This window comes from Ovis aries, chromosome 7, assembly GCF_016772045.2.
Source record: "Ovis aries strain OAR_USU_Benz2616 breed Rambouillet chromosome 7, ARS-UI_Ramb_v3.0, whole genome shotgun sequence".
Taxonomy (NCBI): domain Eukaryota; kingdom Metazoa; phylum Chordata; class Mammalia; order Artiodactyla; family Bovidae; genus Ovis; species Ovis aries.
Window position 1 is genome coordinate 41,405,104 of NC_056060.1, and position 21,163 is coordinate 41,426,266.

The 21,163-nt window shown below is 39.0% G+C and overlaps 1 protein-coding gene and 1 pseudogene across 3 annotated transcripts in view; both read right to left on the reverse strand.

Annotated features, from left to right (window-relative positions):
- Window positions 1-31: 31 nt before the first annotated feature.
- Window positions 32-21,163, reverse strand: part of L2HGDH (L-2-hydroxyglutarate dehydrogenase) — a 51,217-nt gene continuing 30,085 nt past the window's right edge. Inside the window, exons 7-10 of one of the 3 annotated variants that reach the window (XM_015096969.3) lie at window positions 14,174-14,341; window positions 12,763-12,920; window positions 11,536-11,667; window positions 32-2,002 (exon numbers count right to left, since the gene is read on the reverse strand). In XM_015096969.3, coding sequence (XP_014952455.2) covers window positions 1,807-2,002; window positions 11,536-11,667; window positions 12,763-12,920; window positions 14,174-14,341 — 654 coding nt within the window. In that variant the 3' untranslated portion in view covers window positions 32-1,806. Of the gene's footprint in view, window positions 3,659-11,535; window positions 11,668-12,762; window positions 12,921-14,173; window positions 14,342-21,163 lie in introns of all 3 variants that reach the window. The other 2 variants (XM_015096970.4, XM_042252308.1) reach the window with 2 other exon arrangements.
- Window positions 14,352-21,061, reverse strand: LOC132660181 (histone PARylation factor 1-like; annotated as a pseudogene).

Genomic DNA, 21,163 nt, shown 5'->3' on the forward strand with positions numbered 1-21,163 from the left:
TGAAACTAAAAATTATGTTCACAAAACCAAGGCTCATTAAAATATTTTTAATATTAATATACATTTCTTCTGTCTTAGAAATACAAAAAACTGTAAAATATTATAGCATTATTCCACAACAAGACACTATTGACAAATACAAAATGTTTTACAAATAGAATAATCTACACATTCAGAACACTTTCAATAGTTTTTTCACAATTTTTTAGAGGCATAGTAAAGATCCAAATGGAATGAGTGTTGCTTTAATTAGGATAGTTATTTTTATAATTTCAATCTTTCACAGCTTAGTGTATATACAATCTTACTGTCAATAAAATAGAGAACTGAATATTTTCCATCTCCAAATAGTCTTGTAATGCAACAGAAAATACCCTGTGTGTTACATTTCTTGGAGGAACCAGTTGTTATAAAGAATCATTAGGGCTTGTTTCCTCTGTGAATACTTTCCAACTGCTTTCAGTATGTATGCTCATCCCAAGTGTCAAATAACCGCCTAATCAATTTACCTGGATGTGCTATTCTGGAACATGAGCTGACGATGTGTAGCCATTCAAATTAATTAATGAGGTAGCTCAATCAATGTAATCATTGTCTTAAAGTGAAAAGGAAAAAAACAGGTAAATTTTCCTATCCACCAAAATGCTCATTTTTCTAACTCATCCATCACACAGTTTTAGAGATGAGTGGAAAGAAAAAATTAAGACTAGAAGATTAATCCAGAGAGAGTATATGTGAGGGAATGGATGAAAATTTCTCACCTAACTGATGGTTCTGTAATAAAAGATTCCTCATATTCTACTACATTTCCATTTATATTTCTGTTTTCTAACATTCTGAACTATAAGAATCATTTCAATAGATACCACACACACATATAATATATAGTACACAGTAGACAATATGGCACTGCGCAACAATTAAAAATACTCATGAAATACACATGATTGTAAGGCACTTTTGCGGTTTACAAAAGTGAATGCCTCAAAATTAGGTATTTTCTCAAAATGAAGAAATACCCTCATAAAGGTTTATAGGGTTCCAGAAAAGTCAAGTATGCATGAATCATTAGTGATCTAGGTCAACATTTGAGAACCTTGGTATAGCTGAAGACTATAGATACAAGAAGAAATACTATTTTAAATTACAAAGTTCCGTATGTCAGTGTCAGGATTCTAAGCTCTTCTGGTTTTTCGACCACAGAAGACTGAAGAATAAATAAAACACCCATAGTGGACGGTTGTTAAGCTTTGCAGGTGACCCAAATCAAGTCAATTGTAAGAAACTGAGAAGAATAAATACTTTGAATTTCTTTTGCAAAGTTATTTTTTACAAATATAGATTAGATAGAATCTTACTCAAATTACTTCAAAATGTGAAATTTCATGTATTTTTAATCAATAATTTAAAATTCCCAATTACTGCTGCTCTAAATACTGTGAGCTTTTTTTAATGACTTTGAAATTAAAAGGAGGTTTGCAATCTACAATATATTTCCTTGTCAAGGCAAGACAAAAGAAGCTTAGATATTATAAAGCCAAAAAGTTAAGGGAATAATCACTTTTCATGCTATAGTTCCCAGAAATTCCAAAAAAAGCCAAATCTAGTGAAGACAGATCATTAGCAAAGTCAGAAAGAAAGATACAATTGTATCTTTTTAAAGAGCACAGACTTAAAAAAATACATTATTTCCATGTTACCTAGTTTTAAAAATTCAGTGGTTATCTAAATGGTATACCTAAAAATGACATTTTAAACCAATTTTCATAAAGAATGCAGTTAGTAAATTCTTGCTGAACGTGGAGATCACAATTTAAATCTTTGTTGCACTTCATCTGCAATCATTCCAGAAATTGCAAGGGAAGAAGTGGCAGCAGGGGAAGGTGCATTCCTCACATGAAGAATGCGATTTCCAATATCCCCAACGCCTCCATCAAACACAAAATCTTCTATGAGATTCCCATCCCTATCCAGGGCTTGGGCTCTTACTCCAGCGGGGCCTCTGCAAAAGCAAGAGTGGCAGTCGTCTGACTAGGAGAGAGAGGACACTTCATATATGTGTCAGTGGTTTCAAAGTATTAAAGCAATAAAGTCTTTACTCTTTTAAGTGTACAATTATGTGAAAACCAAACCGGTTTGTAGTCAGTCAAAGGCTGTCAGTTGTAGCCTGTCAAACATACATCCTTAGCCTAAAATACACAAATGGGTTCTTTACAAAAGTAGCAGATAAACCCATACTTAATTAGAGTAGATGTATTTTTATTTGAATTTACAAAATGAATTTATTATAAAATCAGTCATTAGAATATAAGGCTCTTCTGATTGATACAAAGCAAAGCAAGAATCATATGTGTCAGCTACATTCCTACAGCCGCTACAAACGTCTATGTATTTTTGTATTTTGTTTTGGTTGAATACTATTAAAATTTATGGAGAAAAATATTTGCGAATGGCAGCAAATTCTTGTTTTGTAGTTTGTTTTTATTTTTAACAGTTTAGCCTTTAATATCAGGATAACCTTCAATCAAAGAGAAATGACCTGGAGAAGGAAATGGCAACCCAGTCCAGCATTCTTGCCTGTAAAATCCCACGGACAGAGGAGCCTAGCAGGCTACAGTCCATGGAGTCGAAAGAGTCGGACAAGACTGGGCGATTAAACCTTGCGTTGCCTTACCTTGCCTAGTACAGTAAGATCCTTTAATACTAAAAGTTCTGCATTATAACACTTGAGTTTACAAGTTAGATTTTTTTTCTTTTTAGTTTTTAAAAAAAGTTACAGATAAAACCTGAATAAAATATTTTTGGAGTCCAAAAGTACCTCCACTGAAACCATGTAAGAAAACCCAGTTGAAAACAGGTGCCTTTTATATACCACCTAGACTAAAGAAATCAGGCAACAATATTAAACAATTTTGAATGATTCTGGGCCAACGCAGATAAGCACATGAGGAAGATACAAAGAACAATATGAGAGTACTACCCTCTAAGACCTCAGACTAACTAAGGAAAGATCATGATAATAATAGCTTTTTTTGTTTTTTTACCAAGTGTTTAATCCATGCTAGGAATTCTCTCATTTAATCCTCACAGCTCTAAGAAGCTGATATAGTTTATATTTAACAGCAAAGAAAATAGAGAGATTAAGTAACTTGCCTGAAGTTACACAGCTATAAAGTTCATTTGTAGAGAGATAAGTAAGAATTACAACACTGAGGGTGAAAAATTCTATAATAAAAGTAAGTAATTTGTAATACTGAAGCCTTCAAGGAACTGGACAGGAGATTTCTGAGCTGTAAAGATCTCCAGGTAAGAATCAGATACATCACTACAACACAAAAAGACAGAATGGGATGGAAGCTGAATTTTCTTAGGTAAGGATACATATAGCCTATTGGCCAGGGTACATTGTCCATTTAGGTACATTTTTGTGTTTATAAATTCTCTCAACTCATCAAAACAGCATCTCTCCTCTCTCTTTTCTTGGATAATACTCCTGTTGCTGTTGTGAGCATCTCTATGAGTTTTCCAGTCCCTCTCCTTTTATCTCCCAGAAGGCCAAATGAAGGGACACACTGTGGCATGACCAGCTACTGATGTTGAGTGTTCAAACAGCTCTTCTCTCCATGAAGGTTTAGTTATTATATTCGCCTTACTCCTTCTAAGCAAAGAGAAGTTAATGCTAATTAACTAGTTAAAATGTGTCTATAGTTATTTATTCCTCTTACAAACATCAACTATTTTATCAACATCCCCTACATTCCTGCCCAAGTATTCAGAACATATAATCCAAACTGTAAAAAACAATATACAAGATAAAGTTTTTCTAGGGAACTTAATGTAGGTTGAACTAAAGTAACTATTTCATATGAAATGTTTAAATTATCAAATTCTTCATGTGTTCATGTTCCCTATTCAGCACTTAATGAAGTGAAGTCGCTCAGTCGTGTCCGACTCTTTGCGACCCCATGGAGTGTAGCCTACCAGGCTCCTCCCTCCATGGGATTCTCCAGGCAAGAGTACTAGAGTGGGTTGCCATTTCCTTCTCCAGGGGATCTTCCAGACCCAGGGATCGAACCCTGGTCTTCTGCATTCCAGGCAGACACTTTAACCTGAGCCACCAGGGAAGAATAGCACTTCTCCAGGGTTTTTCTTTGCATGATTCCATATAGGCCAGAATTGAATCTTGCACAACACTCCTATTTCTGCCCTGGTGTCTAGATTTGTGTACATAGGAAGTATTCAATAGAGGCTTCCCAGGTGGCGCAAAGACTCCACCTACCAATTCAGGAGACACAGGTTCGATCCCTGGGTTGGGAAGATCCCCTGGAGGAGGAAATGGCAATCCACTCCAGTATGCTTGCCTGGAGAATGCCATGGACAGGGGAGCCTGGTGGGCCATAGTCCATGGGGTCACAGTCAGACATGACTGAGCATACAAGCGACTGCTCTCTAGAAAATTTTAATTGTTTAACTTTTAATTCTATTTTAATAGCTGAAAGAACAAATGATTCAGCAAATATAATATTTGCAAAGTTAGCTATATTTAGCTATTTAATGTTATTTCTAGCAACATATTTTGCCCTATTTGTAACTAAATTTAATATGAATGCAAGCCTTAGACCCTTAAATATGTCTAGAAACAACAGGTGAATATGTAACTAATGGCATTCATTCTTCTGAGAAGTGTTGCATTTATTGCTTTATTATTCTGCGGCAGGCATAATCCTGTGGGCTAGAAAACAGCTATGACAGGCGACTACTGGCATCTTTGTTGCTTAGTTGCTAAGCTGTGTCAGATTCTTTTGCAACCCCATGGATGATAGCCCACCAGGCTCTTCTGTCCATGGGATCTCCCAGGCAAGAATCCTGGAGTGGGTGGCCATTTCCTTCTCCAGATCTTCCTGACCCAGGGATCGAACCCATGTCTCCTTCATTAACAGGCTGATTCTCTACCACTGAGCCACCAGGGAAGCCCACTAACATTTTTGGCCAGTTTAGTATTATATAAAACTTACCATGGGATCTACTGTTAACCTAAAAATAGAAGTTCACATGAGCATTTTTAAATTGGGAGCAGTGATACAGGGCAAGTCAACCATTCCATCTTAATTTCCAAACTCGATGGAAGGGTATAGGGTATTTTTATTATTAATATTCAACCAAACTGGGCTGCAACAAAAGGACATGTAAATGTTTTGTGAGGACTTGAATAACATGAGTACTCTGTAATGAGGGTGATGGAGTTCTATGAATCCATTAAATAAAGTGTTTCATGGTTTTTTTTTTTAAGTTTCTAGTTGTTGGTTATCCATTTTGAATATAGCAGTGTGTACATGACCTTCCCAAACTCCCCAACTATCCCTCCCCCACTCTCCAGCAACCATAAGTTCATTTTCTAATTTGCACACGATGCATTTTTAGCTTGCAACACTGTTCTCTCAATTTTTTTAGATTTACCTTCCAATTTACTAATTTTCTCTTATGGGAGGTGTAACCAGCTGTCTACCTTAATCATTTGAGTTTTAAAATTTAAGAACTATATTTGTCATTCCTAGAAATTCTGATTATTTGGTTTCTAACTTTGCCTAGGGTATTTTTTATATTATTATTCTTTTTTCAGTTTATTTCATTTGCTTCTTTAATTCACTGGCATATACTTACTTTAAGGTTTCTAATATTACTATTACCCTAAATTGTTAGGGGTCTAATTCTAGTATTTATTCTATCTGCTTACTCTCAATATGGTGCTTTGTAACTTTTGCTGGTGAGTTCCTATTCAGCAGGATTTTAGCTGGGGGAATAGTGTGGGGGCTGGGTTGAAGTTATGTCCTTCTACAGAAGGTTTTATATTTGTTTTTATTGGTAAAAATAAATATACTGACTTATATTTGCTTTTATCAGTACAAATAAATACACTGATATATATATAATATAAATAAAATGAACAGTATAATGAACTCTCATTTATCAGAAGCTTCACATTACCATTCTGGGAACACCCTTTTTTTTTTAATGGGAAATCTTAAACATGTACAAAAGTAAAATGGACAGTATAATGAACTCCCATGTACGTATTACCCAGTTTCAATAACCAACACACAGCCAATTTTGTTTCATCTGTACCCCACTCTGTCTACCTCTCTCCACTGGATTATTTTAAAACAAACCCTAGATTGCATATCATCCTGCTTCAATGTATATTTATCTTAAAAGGATTCCTAATAGTAAGACAAAACTACTAATTGCTTCTTGATAAAAGTAAAAAAGGAGAGTGAAAAAGCTGGCTTAAAACTCAACATTCAAAAAACTAAGATCATGGTATCCAGTCCCATCACTTCATGGTAAATAGATGGGGAAACAATGGAAACAGTAACAAGACTTTATTTTCTTGGGCTCCAAAATCACTGCAGATGGTGACTGCAGCCATGAAATTAAAAGACGCTTGCTCCTTGGAAGACTAGCTATGATGGAACTTGACATCATATTAAAAAGCAGAGACATTACTTTGCCAACAAAGGTCCATCTAGTCAAAGCTATGGTTTTTCCAGTAGTCATGTATGGATGTGAGAGTTGGACTATAAAGAAAGCTGAGCATCGAAGAACTGATGCTTTTGAATTGTGGTGTTGGAGAAAACTCTTGAGGGTCCCTTGGACAGCAAAGAGATCCAACCAGTCCATCCTAAAGAAAATCAGTCCTGAATATTCATTGGAAGGACTGATGCTGAAGCTGAAACTCCAATACTTTGGCCACCTGATGCGAAGAACCGACTCATTTGAAAAGACCCTGATGCTGGGCAAGGTTGAAGGCAGGAGGAGAAGGGGTCGACAGAGGATGAGATGGTTGGATGGCATCACCGACTCAATGGACATAAGTTTGAGTAGGCTCCAGGAATTGGTGATGGACAGGGAGGCCTGGTGTGCTGTAGTCCATGGGGTTGCAGAGTAGGACACGACTGAGCAACTGAACTGAACTGAACATGTATGGGTGTGAAAGTTGGACTATAAAGAAAGCTGAGCACTGAAGAAAATTGATGCTTTTGAACTATGGTGTTGGAGAATACTCTTGAGAGTCCCTTGGACTGCAAGGAGATCCAACCAGTCAGTCCTGAATATTCACTGGAAGGACTGATGCTAAAGCTGAAACTCCAATACTTTGGCCACCTGATGAGAAGAACTGACTCATTTGAAAAGACCCTGATGCTGGGAAAGATTGAAGGTGGGAGAAGGGGACGACAGAGGATGAGACGAATAGATGGTATCACCGACAAGATGGACATGAGTTTGAGAAAGCTCTGGGAGTTGGTAATGAACAGGGAAGCATGGCATGCTGCAGTCCATGCGGTCGCAAAGAGTCAGACACAACTGAGTGACTGAACTAATTGCTTACTATCAACAATATTCAGTTTGTGGTCAAATAACCCTGATTTTCACTCACTCTAATCTGTTTAAAGTGAGAGAGTGAGAGGGAAAAATATTAGTTTGAAGCAGGATCCAAACTAGACTGGATCTACACTTAGCTTACATTTCCTAGATCAAAATGGTGGTACAAATTGAAACTTCAAGTGTTTGTGAGTGCAGGCCCAGGGTTCTAGATTTTTACAGATTTTTTCCCTAGACTTCCTTCTCACTGAGAGTATAGCCCTTCCAGAGTCCCTGGCTTTACAAAGGGATCTCATTTCCAACTTTTCACCTTTTACGGACCCAGGGCTTTCTTTCCAGCACTTGAATGGCAATTAAAATATAAGTCCCTAATGTATCTTGATTTGGGTGGTAGATATGAGTTTATATAATTCCAAAGTTCACTGAGCACTTAAGATCTGCATATTTTATTGTAAGTGAATCATATATCAATTAAAAATGAAACTCAAGTTATATTGACATCAAAATCAGAAAATGCTCCCTATCCTTCCAGGTCAGCATTAGCATTCCTCTTAATTCTTGGGTTTTTTATTTCCTCTTTGTTTTCATCTCTGGGATGCCCTTATTTCCTTGTACTCTCAGCAATAAATATTTCAAAGGGTTTTTTATTATATTTTCTCCAGACTCTCTTAGTGTTTTGTAATGTGAAAGCTACCACATTCTCTAGATTAGTGCTCAATCAGGGGAGATTTTGCCCCCTAGAGGACATCTGGTAGTCTAGAGACATTTGGGTTGTCATACCAGGGAAGTACTGCTGGCATCTAGTAGGTAGAGGCCCGGGATGCTGCTAAACATCCTACAATGAATTGGACAGTCCCCCCACAGAAAGAGTTATTTGGCCCAAATGTCAATGGTACCAAGAATGAGAAACCATTTTTTGCAAAAGGGTCTGATCACCTTTATTACAGAATTTCTGGCTTTTACCTTTGCATTTCACAATGATATTGTGTAATCTTTAGCTATCACTTATGATGAAAACATCTTGCCTGAAAATTTACTTGCCTGAAAAATACCTCCCAAGAAGGTATTTTCAAAATGAAGAATGGAAAAAAGAGGGGATCTTGGCAAATATGTTTTCATGTTTTATGTCCTTACAATGCTAACGCATACAAACTAGTTAGATTATCACATCAAAATTAATCACAGAACAATTAAGGGGCTTTAAAGCTAAAATTAAGAATCTTAGCAATCATCATTTAATAATGAGAAGTTTATATACCTAATGCATATATTTGACAGGCTATCACTTTATATTTCAGTCTAATGTTCACCAGTAAATTACTGCCCAAGATGCTCTGGCTAGGCAATGAGAAGTCAAGCTGTATCCCCTTTGGAGGCACTGCAACTAAAGGACACCATCTTGAGCTAAAAATCCCACTAAAAGTGCTGCTTTGGTTGTTTTTTACTATCCAGAACTGCCTTATATGCTTCCACCTCAATATTAATGATAGAGCATTTATGGTGTCACATGGGTTGCAAGATATGCAGGACTTGGGAGACGCTTACTCCTTGGAAGGAAAGTTATGACCAACCTAGATAGCATATTCAAAAGCACAGACATTACTTTGCCAACAAAGGTCCGTCTAGTCAAGGCTATGGTTTTTCCAGTGGTCATGTATGGATGTGAGAGTTGGACTGTGAAGAAAGCTGAGCACCGAAGAATTGATGCTTTTGAACTGTGGTGTTGGAGAAGACTCTTGAGAGTCCCTTGGACTGCAAGGAGATCCAACCAGTCCATTCTAAAAGAGATCAGTCCTGGACGTTCTTTGGAAGGACTGATGCTAAAGCTGAAACTCCAATACTTTGGCCACCTCATGCGAAGAGTTGACTCACTGGAAAAGACTCTGATGCTGGGAGGGATTGGGGGCAGGAGGAGAAGGGGATGACAGAGGATGAGATGGCTGGATGGCATCACCAACTCGATGGATGTGAGTCTGAGTGAACTCCGGGAGTTGGTGATGGACAGGGAGGCCTGGAGTGCTGCGATTCATGGGGCCACAGAGTCGGACACGACTGAGCAACTGAACTGAACTGGGCTTCAAAATGTGGCAAAGCCTAATTATATCATTTATTATGATGATGATGATTATTTAAGATTCTAAGCATGTAAGGTGTGGAGAATAACATAATGAGCACCAATTTTTTAATCAAACAGCTTAGGAAATAAAGCATTATAGATATGGCAGGAGCATCCTGTCAAACTCTCTGGATCCCATTCTCTTCTTTCCCTAGAGTTAACGTTTCTCTTCAATTAGGTATTTATCACTCCCATGTTTGTTTTTATTTTTACATGTGAAATCCATATACAATATGGTATAAACATATAAATGGTATCAAACATATCTTCTACAATTTTCTTTTTATTACTGATAATTTCTTGCATTTCATAGCTACAGGAATCAAATGGAATTGCTAAATATGTTCAGCTTCTCTCTCTTTAGAAAGAAACGCATATGTGATTGAGTTGCACTTGTCCCCAAATGCACCAGTCTACACTGCTGTGTGTTTTCTACTACATGGTAATGAGACTTGTATCCAGTCCCTTCCTCCCAGAGACAAGAGTATTCACCAAAACTCACAAGCTCCAAGCTCAGTTCTAGTATATGAAATACACTGGTCTAAAGCATTTTCCTCAGACTTCTACAAAAGTGTGGTAATCAAATCTAGGTAGTGAATTCATTCCAACTATTTATGTATAGAATTCACTACACCCATCTGTTGTATTTTCTAAGGAATATTAACAGCAGTAAAAGACACTTGATTTGACCCATCTATTTTCAGATACAAAACATAACAAGACTGCTAAAAAAGACCAGTGAAAACATAAAAGCCTTCATTTTTAGGTGAGTGAAAGAACGTAAAGCCTAGATATTTTTATCCCTTCCATTTCAGAAGGTGAGTAGAGGGGTGAGAAAGATAAGAGTAAAAACATTTGCTCGGTTTAATAGTTCTAAGCATTCAAAGAGCCTGGTCTAGGAATGACACATAAGTCAGATTTAGACCAGGACGCTACCCTGAGGGAGACAGCTGACGTGATCATTGCTCTTCTCCTAGATACAGAGTCGAGCTGCTGACATTTTACACCAGGCGAGTCCTGCAGCTGTTACTGAGGAGACAGACAGACATGGTGCTCTAGAGATTCATGGAGGGATCGGTTCAGGGAAGAGGGAGCCTCAAAGACCATGGTTGATTAGGCCTAACAAATGGCCGGTTCAGGAAAAACGGTGAGCACCCTAAAAATACCACCGCAAAGGAAACAGGCTTATGTGGTATTTAGGACAAATAAGAAAATTAAAAAATTTTAAATAGTCCTTCCTTTGTCCCACACCCCTGTAGCAAGGACTTAAACTGATTGCTACCATACTATTTCCCACTCCTGTTCTGCAAATAGTCCTTGAGTGCAATAGGACCCAAGAACCAGCAAAATAAGTAGAGAGGAAGTAAGGTAAGACAGCAGGTATGAGTTATGTTTCTAAAAGGTTTTAAGAATCAATTAAAGTATAATGTTTTAACATGCTTATTACCTAATTAGGTAACATGGTGATCAATGATCTTGCACAGAACTGAAGTCAGAAGGCTTTGGAATCACAAGTGGCCAGGGAGATTAAAAAACTTTCAGGTGAGATGTTTTATTATGAGTGATAGCTAGACACAAGGGTGAAGATGGCGTCCTAATATAACTGCAATGAAGTACAGCTTAGTGCTGGTCTCTCTAGACAAGCATAAACAGACCTAGTTCAAGCACTAAGGGGAGTGAGGCAGCAACACCCAAACTGCAAGGGGAAGGAGCAACTTGTCAAGAAAGAGAAAAGTGAAAGAAAGAAAGTGAAGTCGCTCAGTTGTTTCCGACTCTTTGTGACCCCATGGCCTGTACCTACCAGGCTCCTCTGTCCATGGGATTTTCCAGGCAATAGTCCTGGAGTGGATTGCCATTTCCTTCTCCAGGGGATCTTCCCAACCCAGGGATCAAACCCAGGTCTCCTGCATTGTAGACAAGCACGCAAAAATTCAGGGCACACACTGACTGCATGGGTGCTTAGAATCACAAAGTCAGACTCACCTCCCAAGTTCACATAGGTCATGAATGCATTTACAAACCTTATAGCTTTTCCTTACCTAAGTATATCACTGATAGTAATTTCAGGGATAAACTTTTGAAGGTGCTTCACTGTTGCACTGAGAAAACATGCTTTGTATATTTCATTAACTCCATAGGAGAAATTCTGGAACACCAGTTTAATCAAGCCACTGAAAGCAAAGAAAATAAAATCTTCATGAGAAAGAATTCTTTATTACTGTAAAACATCTATACAACTATTAGATTCAGGTTGGGGGGTGGCGGGGAGGAGGGTGGAACCACAGAAATCTAGGCCAAAACACCACATATTAAAAAGAAAATCAACTTTTGGCCTACGTTAAAAGGAAACTTCATCGAAGGAATACCTTCCAAATTCCAGAAGTAAATACCTTTCAAATTCAAATTCCCAGGGGGTGCTGGTTTCAAACTAAAACTAGGATTCTATAAAGCCTGCCCAAACCAGGGCTTTCTAATGCAATGTTACCTGCTCTTAAAACACACCTAAAAGGCATTTACAGATTTTTTAATTCAGGTATTAAACATCTGGGACATTTACCCTACTTCTCTTTAGTCAGCCAGAGGTCAGATACACTAGTAGTGATTCTCAAGTGAGACTCTGGGGAGCCTGTGCTCATATGTATTTTTACAAGCACACAGCTGGGAAGCCCCACCCTAAACTGGTTTCAGAATCTGTGCAGGGTGAAACGCAGGTAGAGCTCTGAAAGCTTTCTAGTGATTTTGATGATGTGAAACCCTCTAGCAACACTGCAAAAAGGTCAAAATACTTCAGTGAGTTATTTCTTGCCATAGTAAACGATCTGCACTTCATATCAATGTAGCAGTATTGCTAAGTTTCCAGAAAAGGAAACAACCTTGCTTATCAGCAGTTTCTCCAGAGGTTTTCAAAATCATGCTGACTACCCTGAAATGATCTTATCAAAGTAAACCATCTATTGATTTTGAGAGAAACTTTCTTTTCAAACTCAACTAAAGGTTAGCAAAACAAGATTTGGATTGTCAGACAGGGGATCACTCTTGGCTCTTTTTTAACCAAAACATCACCCTGGCTCATCAGAATTTTCTTGAAGTAGTTAAAATGTTATGCTTATTTCACAAAGCTCTTAATTCAGGTTAATTTTTTTTTAAACCAATATACCAATCACAAATATGAAGATTTATCCAAATAAACCTAATATCAAGAAAAAAATTTTTTCCATATTAAAAGTATAAGCACTTAAAATCATTTTTTAAGGAAATTAAGTTACCTCTTGATGATTATATCCATAATATCTCTGGCACTGAAGTCAAAGGGTCTGTAGCCTTCTCGTTTAAAGGCAAGAACTGCATTTGGCCCTAGCCAAATATTGCCATCCATCCTTGGTGTGAAGTGAACTCCTAGGAAAGGAAATCGGCTATCGGGGACCTACAGATTTAACAGAGCAAACAGAGCCCCATTTCATACTGCATTTTATTATACACACAAACATTGACCAGGTAATATAAAACACCTTCTTCCCATGCATTTACTTGTGATCTGTGCTCAGATAATACTTTTCTACATACGTGCTTCTGCCTAGAAAGGCCACACAGGAAACCTGATGCCATGATCATGAGGCACACTGTCCCATCTATTCCTCTTTCTGGGTAAAGAAAAAACTGTCCTACTTTAGGTTGTTCCCCACTCCTACAGTCCCCACCTAGGAATCTACGCAGCTGACAAGCAAAATCAGAACGCCAGGAAAAAACCCACCTTCATAACACAGGCTTTTGTCAAGGGGGAATGTAACAGGTTAGAACAGATGATGGAAGTTTTGGCAAGATTAAAAACACTGAATAGCTGAATACTCGTACTTCAACCCAGTAGGTCCAGACAGAAGAACGAGCTTTTCATTTAAATGCCTATGTCTTTTACACCATGAAACTACAGAGTGGCCACATCCCCTTTCCTGCACTCATAGATAAGTGAACTAAGACAGAAGACCGGCATCTGGGCTTGTTATAAGGAAAAGTTCTCTTAGGAATACTCCTTCCAGAGAGAGGCGGGAGAATCAGGTTCTTTCCTCACTGTTCTTCCTGTGGTACACTCAAGCTTTCCAGTACTTGTGAGCAAGTACTGACAATTAGGCGCTTCCCTTGTGGCTCAGCTGGTAAAGAATCTGCCTGCAATGTAGGAGACCTGGGTTTGATGCCTAGGTTAGAAAGATCCCCTGGAGAAAGGAAAGCCTACCCACTCCAGTATTCTGGCCTGGAGAAATTCCATGGACAGTATGGGTAGCCATGATATCAGAACAAAGATGTAGGGATTTAACCCAGAGAAACGGGTGGAATGCTTGAACTAAAAAGCCCTTTAAAATATCTCTTGCGTCTAACCCTGGGAAAAGTTTTTGTTTCATTCCCTTTTTGCCACAAGCATCTTGAGAAAGCAGAGGTATCATGGCTGGCATGTGTGTGTGCTCAGTCGCTCAGCCGTGTCTGATTCTTTGTGACTCTATGAACTGTTACCCATCAGGCTCCTCTGCCCATGGGATTTTCCCATGGATAAGAATACTGGAGCAAGCTGCCATTTCCTCCTCCAGGGGATCATCCCCACTCAAGGATCAAATCTGCGTCTCCTGCATTGGCAGGTGGATTCCCTACCACTGAGCCATCTGGGAAGCCAAATGTATCATTACCTACCGGATAAATATTTCCTTTTACAAGATAGCGCTTTTCTGGCTTCAAGACTAGGTAATCTCCCCGGAATGGTACAATTCGAGGATTGGGATTGCAGCCACTCAACTCGGAAATACGGTCTGAGTAAAGTCCTGCACATGTCACAACATACTGACATTGAACCTCCTCTCCCTAGGGCAAGAGAAAAGAACAGTGACTTCTGGGAAGCAGAAAGAATAGGTGATAGCAAAGACAATAAAGGTACAGATATGGATCATTCATTCATTCATTTACAGCTGCATCACACAGCTTGCAGGATCTTAGTTCCCTCACCAGGTATTGAACCCAGGCCCCTGCAGTGAAAATGTCCTAACCACTGGACGGCCAGGGAATTCCCATCTTTTTATTCTTTTTAAAAGATGAGATTAAATACAAGTATCAGCAAAAGAAGTTCTTCAGCATTTAGTTGGAAGGTAGAAACTTAGAGCAGTGGCACACAAGAGGATATCACCTCAAATTTTGTACTTTAGGGTTATAGTGGTTGACCTAGCGAGGATACCCAACAAGCCACATACAGACAGCTCTTTTTTACAAAGACCTACCGTGGAACTTCTTCACTACTTATTGCAGGAAGAAGCCACCTTCATTTAGGTGGCCTCAACCCATTTGGACTCCTCTGTATTTCAAATAGCTTCTCCTGTCTTATCTAGGGGTAATTATCCTGTTACTCTCAGGTTGCTTCACACTCAACCCTTGCTCAACTCCAACTGTAATCTACCCAGCAACCAAGGTCTCCCTTCTGATCAGTATCTACTTTGCAAAGTGAGGCTACTTTTCAACCCACATTTATTTACTGAGAATGCACACTATGGTCAAGGTTTGCTTTAATGACTAGGAGACTACTAATCTTAGGCTGTGTTTTTTCATAAATTTTATTTGTGATTATCATCTGCATATTTTTTGCTTTACTCTGATAGGGTTAGCCAATTTGTGACTCAATTTCCTAAATGATTTCATTTAACCCTAATTCCCTACCATACTCCATTTCTATTGCTTTATTTCTTACAGAGGAAACAACTAATACCTTCTCGCTCCAGGTAATCTCATGTTCCTAGATTTCCTTACGAGAGGACCTGTTTCTGAAGCCTTGAGGCTTCTGAGGTTTCTGAGCCTCATCTGCCTCAGTGTTCTCTTTCTTTCTAGGCTTTACTGATTTATCCTTATCCTATCTCTATGTTCATCCTATTTTTGCCCAGCTACCAAGATAAGCCTCTTTTCAACAGATATAAAAGCACACTTTGGACAAAAATCAAATGAAACTTCTTTGCAGTTAATTCAAATTAGCTAGACTAAACTCATGAAAGTTTTAAGACCCTTGAAGTCAAAGGACTATGTCAACAAAAATAAAAATGCCTCTTCTAAGTAGGTTAATATCTTTTCTGTTCATCTAGAACTATATACCAGAAGTACAAAAAATTTTTCACGTGATATTAATCTACTAGTTACTACTTAAAAAGTCAGCAATTCTTTTGTTCTTAGAACATAAAATGAAGATAAGCCTTATGAGAAACGTAAAGATAAAAGAATTTGTAGAATGGTACCAGAATGCAATAACTTAGAAGTTCTTTTAAAAACTTGAGGAACAATTTCGAAGGAAAAAAAAAATTAAATAATTTAGTAACATTAATTTCACACCCAAAATGGAAATTTTTAATTACAGTGACTTATTAGTTCAACCATTAGAGTCTTTTAAAAACACACTATTCATCATTATTGGTATTTCATAAGCTTCCCTGGTGGCTTAGACAGTAAAGAATCTTCCTGCAATGCAGGAGACCAAGGTTTGATCCCTGGGTAGGGAAGATTTCCTGGAGGAGGAAATAGCAACCCACTCTAGTATTCTTGCCTGGAGAATTCCATGGACAGAGGCACCTGGGGGCTAAATCCATGGGATGGCCAAGCGTCAGATGCAACTAATACTTTCACACATTCAAGTGAAACAGACCTTTCCCCCATATTCAACTTATAAATCTTTAGTTTGCAACTCCTCTCCTCAAAAGTTTATTTTAAAAATTCTTTCTTTTAGCTTGTTATAAATGCATAGATATTCAACTTGATAAGCTGACTCAAAATTTTATAATTTTAAAATATATTAAAATTATATTAAAATTTTTAAGTTATATTATTTAATTATACTAGAGGAAAATGCCAAAATAAAAGTAACAACTATAGAAGCTGAATGAAATACATATCCCCTGGTTTCCCACAGGCCCCTGTGTATCTTGGATCACATGATGCCATACTTTAGTTCCTTAGTTCCTTAGGCCAGGGGTGGAAACAGACTTTTAATCCTTCTTTTTTTTTAGCTTTATAAAAGTTTTAAGTAAATGTTTCCAACAGTTTGTTTTATGTACTTCTTGAAAACAAAATTCACAGGTTTAACATTAATGCTTTAAAATATTATACATCAAGAAAGCCAGTTCTCACTCATGCAACAAGTTGGTCTGTGTTCTCTTTACTCCTGTTCGCCAATCTTCAATAATTTCTGCAAAGAGACTTATTGTCCGTAGAGTATATGCAAGAGGTGAAAGCTGGCCAGCAGCTTTATGAAAACAGTCTGAACCATAACATGGGAAGTCCATCCCACTTACGCTTCATTCTATAATCACATGCATCACTAGCAAACTGCATGAAGGTCATCATTTCTTGAATGAGAGTACTTCAACAATTGTCTTGCAAATTCCCTTGAAGCTGGCATCTGTTTCAGGGAACTCACCATACCCAGCATCATTTTGCTCTACTGGGACCACCAAGCCTGCCTCATGGAAAGTCTTTGTCGTGACTTTCTTATCTTTATATTTCATCTTCATGGTTCTCTGTTCCAAAGAGTAAACCCAGTGCTCTGGCTGCTTCTGTGCATTTTTCATCTATGTTTTTCAAGAGACCAGTTTTCTTCTTATTTGTTTTTTAATCAAAAAAAAAAATCTGATGGCAGCAAACATGTTATCTCCATTTTGATCAATTATACAATTTTTCTTTGCTCCAGGGCTTCCCTGGTCGCTCACATGGTAAAGCATCTGCCTGCAATGCGGGAGACCTGGGTTCGATCCCTGGGTTGGGAAGACCCCCTGGAGAAGGAAATGGCAACCCACTCCAGCACTCTTGCCTGGAAAATCCCATGGACGGAGGAGCCTGATAGGCTACAGTCCATGGGGTCACAAAGAGTCGGACACGACTGAACGACTTCACTTTCACTTTCACATACCAACATATACAGGAGGTTGGTTCATCAGGAGACTCTCTGAAATACCCAATGTGGAAATGAATTTTATTATCTGCAGAAATAATGGTCTGGAACTCAAGAAGGCCACGGTAAAATCTCCAGTGAAGGTTAAAATCGGGCTTGCTGATTTTTTGTTCATTTTATGTTTCATAAAGACCCACTGATCAAAGTCCAAAGTTTGCAGAAAAGGGAACTGGCTGACTTCTCAGGATCAAGTCCTTCATAGAAATTCCAGAAGTGATAGAAATCTCCAGGCAGAGAATAACTATAATGATTTTATATACTTATTTTCTTTTTAATATCTCGTTTCTAAAGTCACTGGAGACCTCAGTTTTACAGGATTTACTCCCCACCAGGCCTGCACTTCCCACCACTGCTGACCATTCTGCTTCTTAATCCTTTTCTGAATGGACACCCTGGCTGTTCTGCCACTTGAGCCACATGATCCAGCAGCTCTGACAGTAATTCAAGTTTGTGGCTGATCATGATGTTTTAAGGAGACTTCGGTAGGCCCCTATAGGAGGAATCACAGCACAGAACTTTAGGATTTTGGAGGAAAGTTACACCATCCTCTGAAGGTAATTAGCCTGCTTTTGAGAAAGGGCTTCTGCCTTTGATTCAACACTTGACCACAGGTCACCAAGTTACCATTTGAACTACCCATTACTCACCAGGCCACAAAACTGGGTGTGTACACAGCACTCTGTCATCAAGAGGAAGTGGAATATACAAGATCAGAAATGTATAGGTCCTACAGGCACACATAAGTTGTGGAGGCAAGTGGCTCAAATGCCCATGACCTCCACTGCTAAATCATCTCCTCCCTCTGGACCTGCTCCCTCGGCCCCATGGAAAGTGATCAGCTGACCAAGGAAGAAGAAAATACAGGCCAGCTTGACAAATGGTTCTGCACAACATTCTGACATCACTTGAAAAGAAGAGCTACAGCACCAGCGCCCCACTTGGGAGTGGCCCTGAAGGTCTGTAGTAAAGGGCAATCTTCCCAAGGGAACAGAACACAGAATGTCATACCTGGTTATTTATCTTACCTAGAAGGAGAGATGGCTAGAAGTATGGATCTATAGTGTTTCATGTGCAATGGCTATTTGCTGGATGGTCAGAGAAAGGAACTCTGGAGAAAAGGTATGTGAATGGATCTCTCAAAACAGGTTCAGATAAAAAAGATATTTGGGTTCTCTATGAATGCTCACTGAAGAGTAATCACGGAAGAGGAAAATTTTAATAATCAGTAGACAAGATGACCTGCCCTGTGGATGTTAGCTAGCCTCTGTCCCCAGGCACCCCATCCACACACAATGGCTTCATGAACTAAATGGTTATGGCAGCAAGGAGGTAATGCATGGGTTTAACAACATGGACTTATTCACCAAGGCTGATCTATTTACAGCCACAGGTGAATGCTCGATCCGCCAACAGCAGAGATCAACATAGCCACTGACATGGTCCCTGGACCACTTCAATCAAAAACCAAAGGCAGCACTTAGTCCTCACTGGAGTAGACACTTGCTCTGGATATAAATTCATCTTCCTCACCTGCAATGCTTCTATGGAAACCACCATCTGTGAACTTACAGGATGCTTTATTCACTATTAATGGTATTTTACTCAAAAGCATTACTTCTGATCAGTGAGCTTATTTTCCAGGAAATGAAGCATAAAAATAGGTTCATGCTTGTGGAATGCACTAATTTTACTATTTACCCCACAATCCTGAAGCTACTGGGTGACAAAAAGTAGAATGAGTTTTTGAAGACCCAGCAACAGCACTAGCTGGCTGGCAACACCTATAGGCTTGGGGCAATGTCTTCCAGGATTCTCTACATGCTCTAAACCAGTGACTCATACCTGGTGTTGCTTCTTCCACAGCCAGGATTCACAGGTCTGGAAATCAAGAGGTAGAAAATGGGAGTAGCTCCTTACTATTATAATAAACTGCTTATGAAATGTTTGCTTCCTAGCCCTACAATTTTTGGCTCTGATGGTCTAGAGGTCTTGGTTTCCAAGGGAAAAAATGCTTCCATTAGAAAATAAGCAATGGTTCCATTAAGTCAGAAATTGATACTGTCATACCTGGTCACTCTGGGCTCCTCCTCGCAGTGAATCAATAGGCAGAAGGAATTAACTGTTCTGGGTGGGATGACCGATTCTCTCAAGGGAACACTGAGTTGCTACCACATAGAGGGCTCAGAGATGATAAAGAGAAGTATGTCTGGGATGTAGCTTTCCTGGGATATGTTTTAGTTTCCCCATATGTTATTATAAAAGTTAATGGAACCCAAAAATGGAACCCACAACCCAAAACAAGCAGCGCTGCTAAGCGCACAGACACTTTAGGAATGGAAGTTTGAGTTACCCCAGCAAACTAGGAACCATTACCAGCTGAGATGCTTGCCAAGGGCAAAGGGCCTATGGAATGAGTAGCGGAAGAAGGAAATCATAAATATCTGCTCTGACCATACGACTGGTGACAGAAATAAGGAGTGTAGTAGCTAGGGGTATTTCTTTATTATTCTAAAATAAAATATAATTGCCTATAAATTACCCAACTCTTTCTTTAAGATCATTGTTACTAGAGTGAACTGTGTCTTCCTCAGATTTATAGGTTGAAGTCCTAATGCCCAATGAGACTGTATTTGGAGATAGGACCTTTAAGGAGATAATTAAGATTAAATAAGGTCTGTAAAGTGGAACCCTAATCTCATAGGACTGGTGTTCTTATAGGGGAAAGAGACTGCTCTCTCCCACTCTCTCTCTGCATGTGTGCAGGCACAGAGAAAAGGCCACTTAAGGACAAAGGCAGCCAGCCACAGCCTGAGAAGAGAGATCACACCAGAAGCCAACCCTGATGGCACGTGGACCTAGATTTTTAGCCTCTAGAGATGTGGAAAAATAGATTTCTGCTGCTTAAGCCACCCAGTGTGTAGTACTATGTTATGGAAGCCCTAGATAACTAGCACACCCATTTCTGCCACTTCCCCATCCTCTAACATGGGGTTTCTCAACTTCAGCATTATTGACATGTGGGACCAGATGCCCCTTTGTTGTGGGGACCTGTCTCTCACATTGTAGAATGCTTAGCAGATTTCCTGGCCTCTACCCACTAAATGCCAGTAGCAGTGCCCCCCACCCCGCCACTTCCACTTCTACTAGGTGTGATGAGAAAAATGTTTCCAGACGTTGCCACACGTCTCCTAGGAAGAAAAATTACCTCCAGTTGAGACTTAAGATGCTTAAATAGTGGTTAACCTTTTATCTCAGGATTTATATTGCAGGATCCCAAAGTGGGAGAGTGACTCAGATAGAAAAGAAATAAACATTCACAATCAATAAAAGTAGACTTTGTATCCTTTTTGGAGAGAAAGCTTGTCTTCAGGTGTATGAAAGATAGTTCCACCTTGTGGATGGAAGCATAATTGTTCTACTCTGTTTCATAAATGCAGTTATAAGGGGTGTGAGTGCATGCCAAGTTGAAAAGGGAGGGACTGCAGGGGATTTATGGTGTCACTTCGGTGATGCTGGGATTGATGCTTCCTTACATGCTTCTAACTTAAAGCTGACCAAAACAGCAACTGCATATGATCTGGGAGGCAGAGGTACAGCAGCAACCACACTATTCCCTGAAGGTCACCTCTGGCCCAAACACCCACTGCCAAGTATTGATAAATTACAACTCCACCTTCAGCTCACCTCCTGACTACCCATCCTACTGG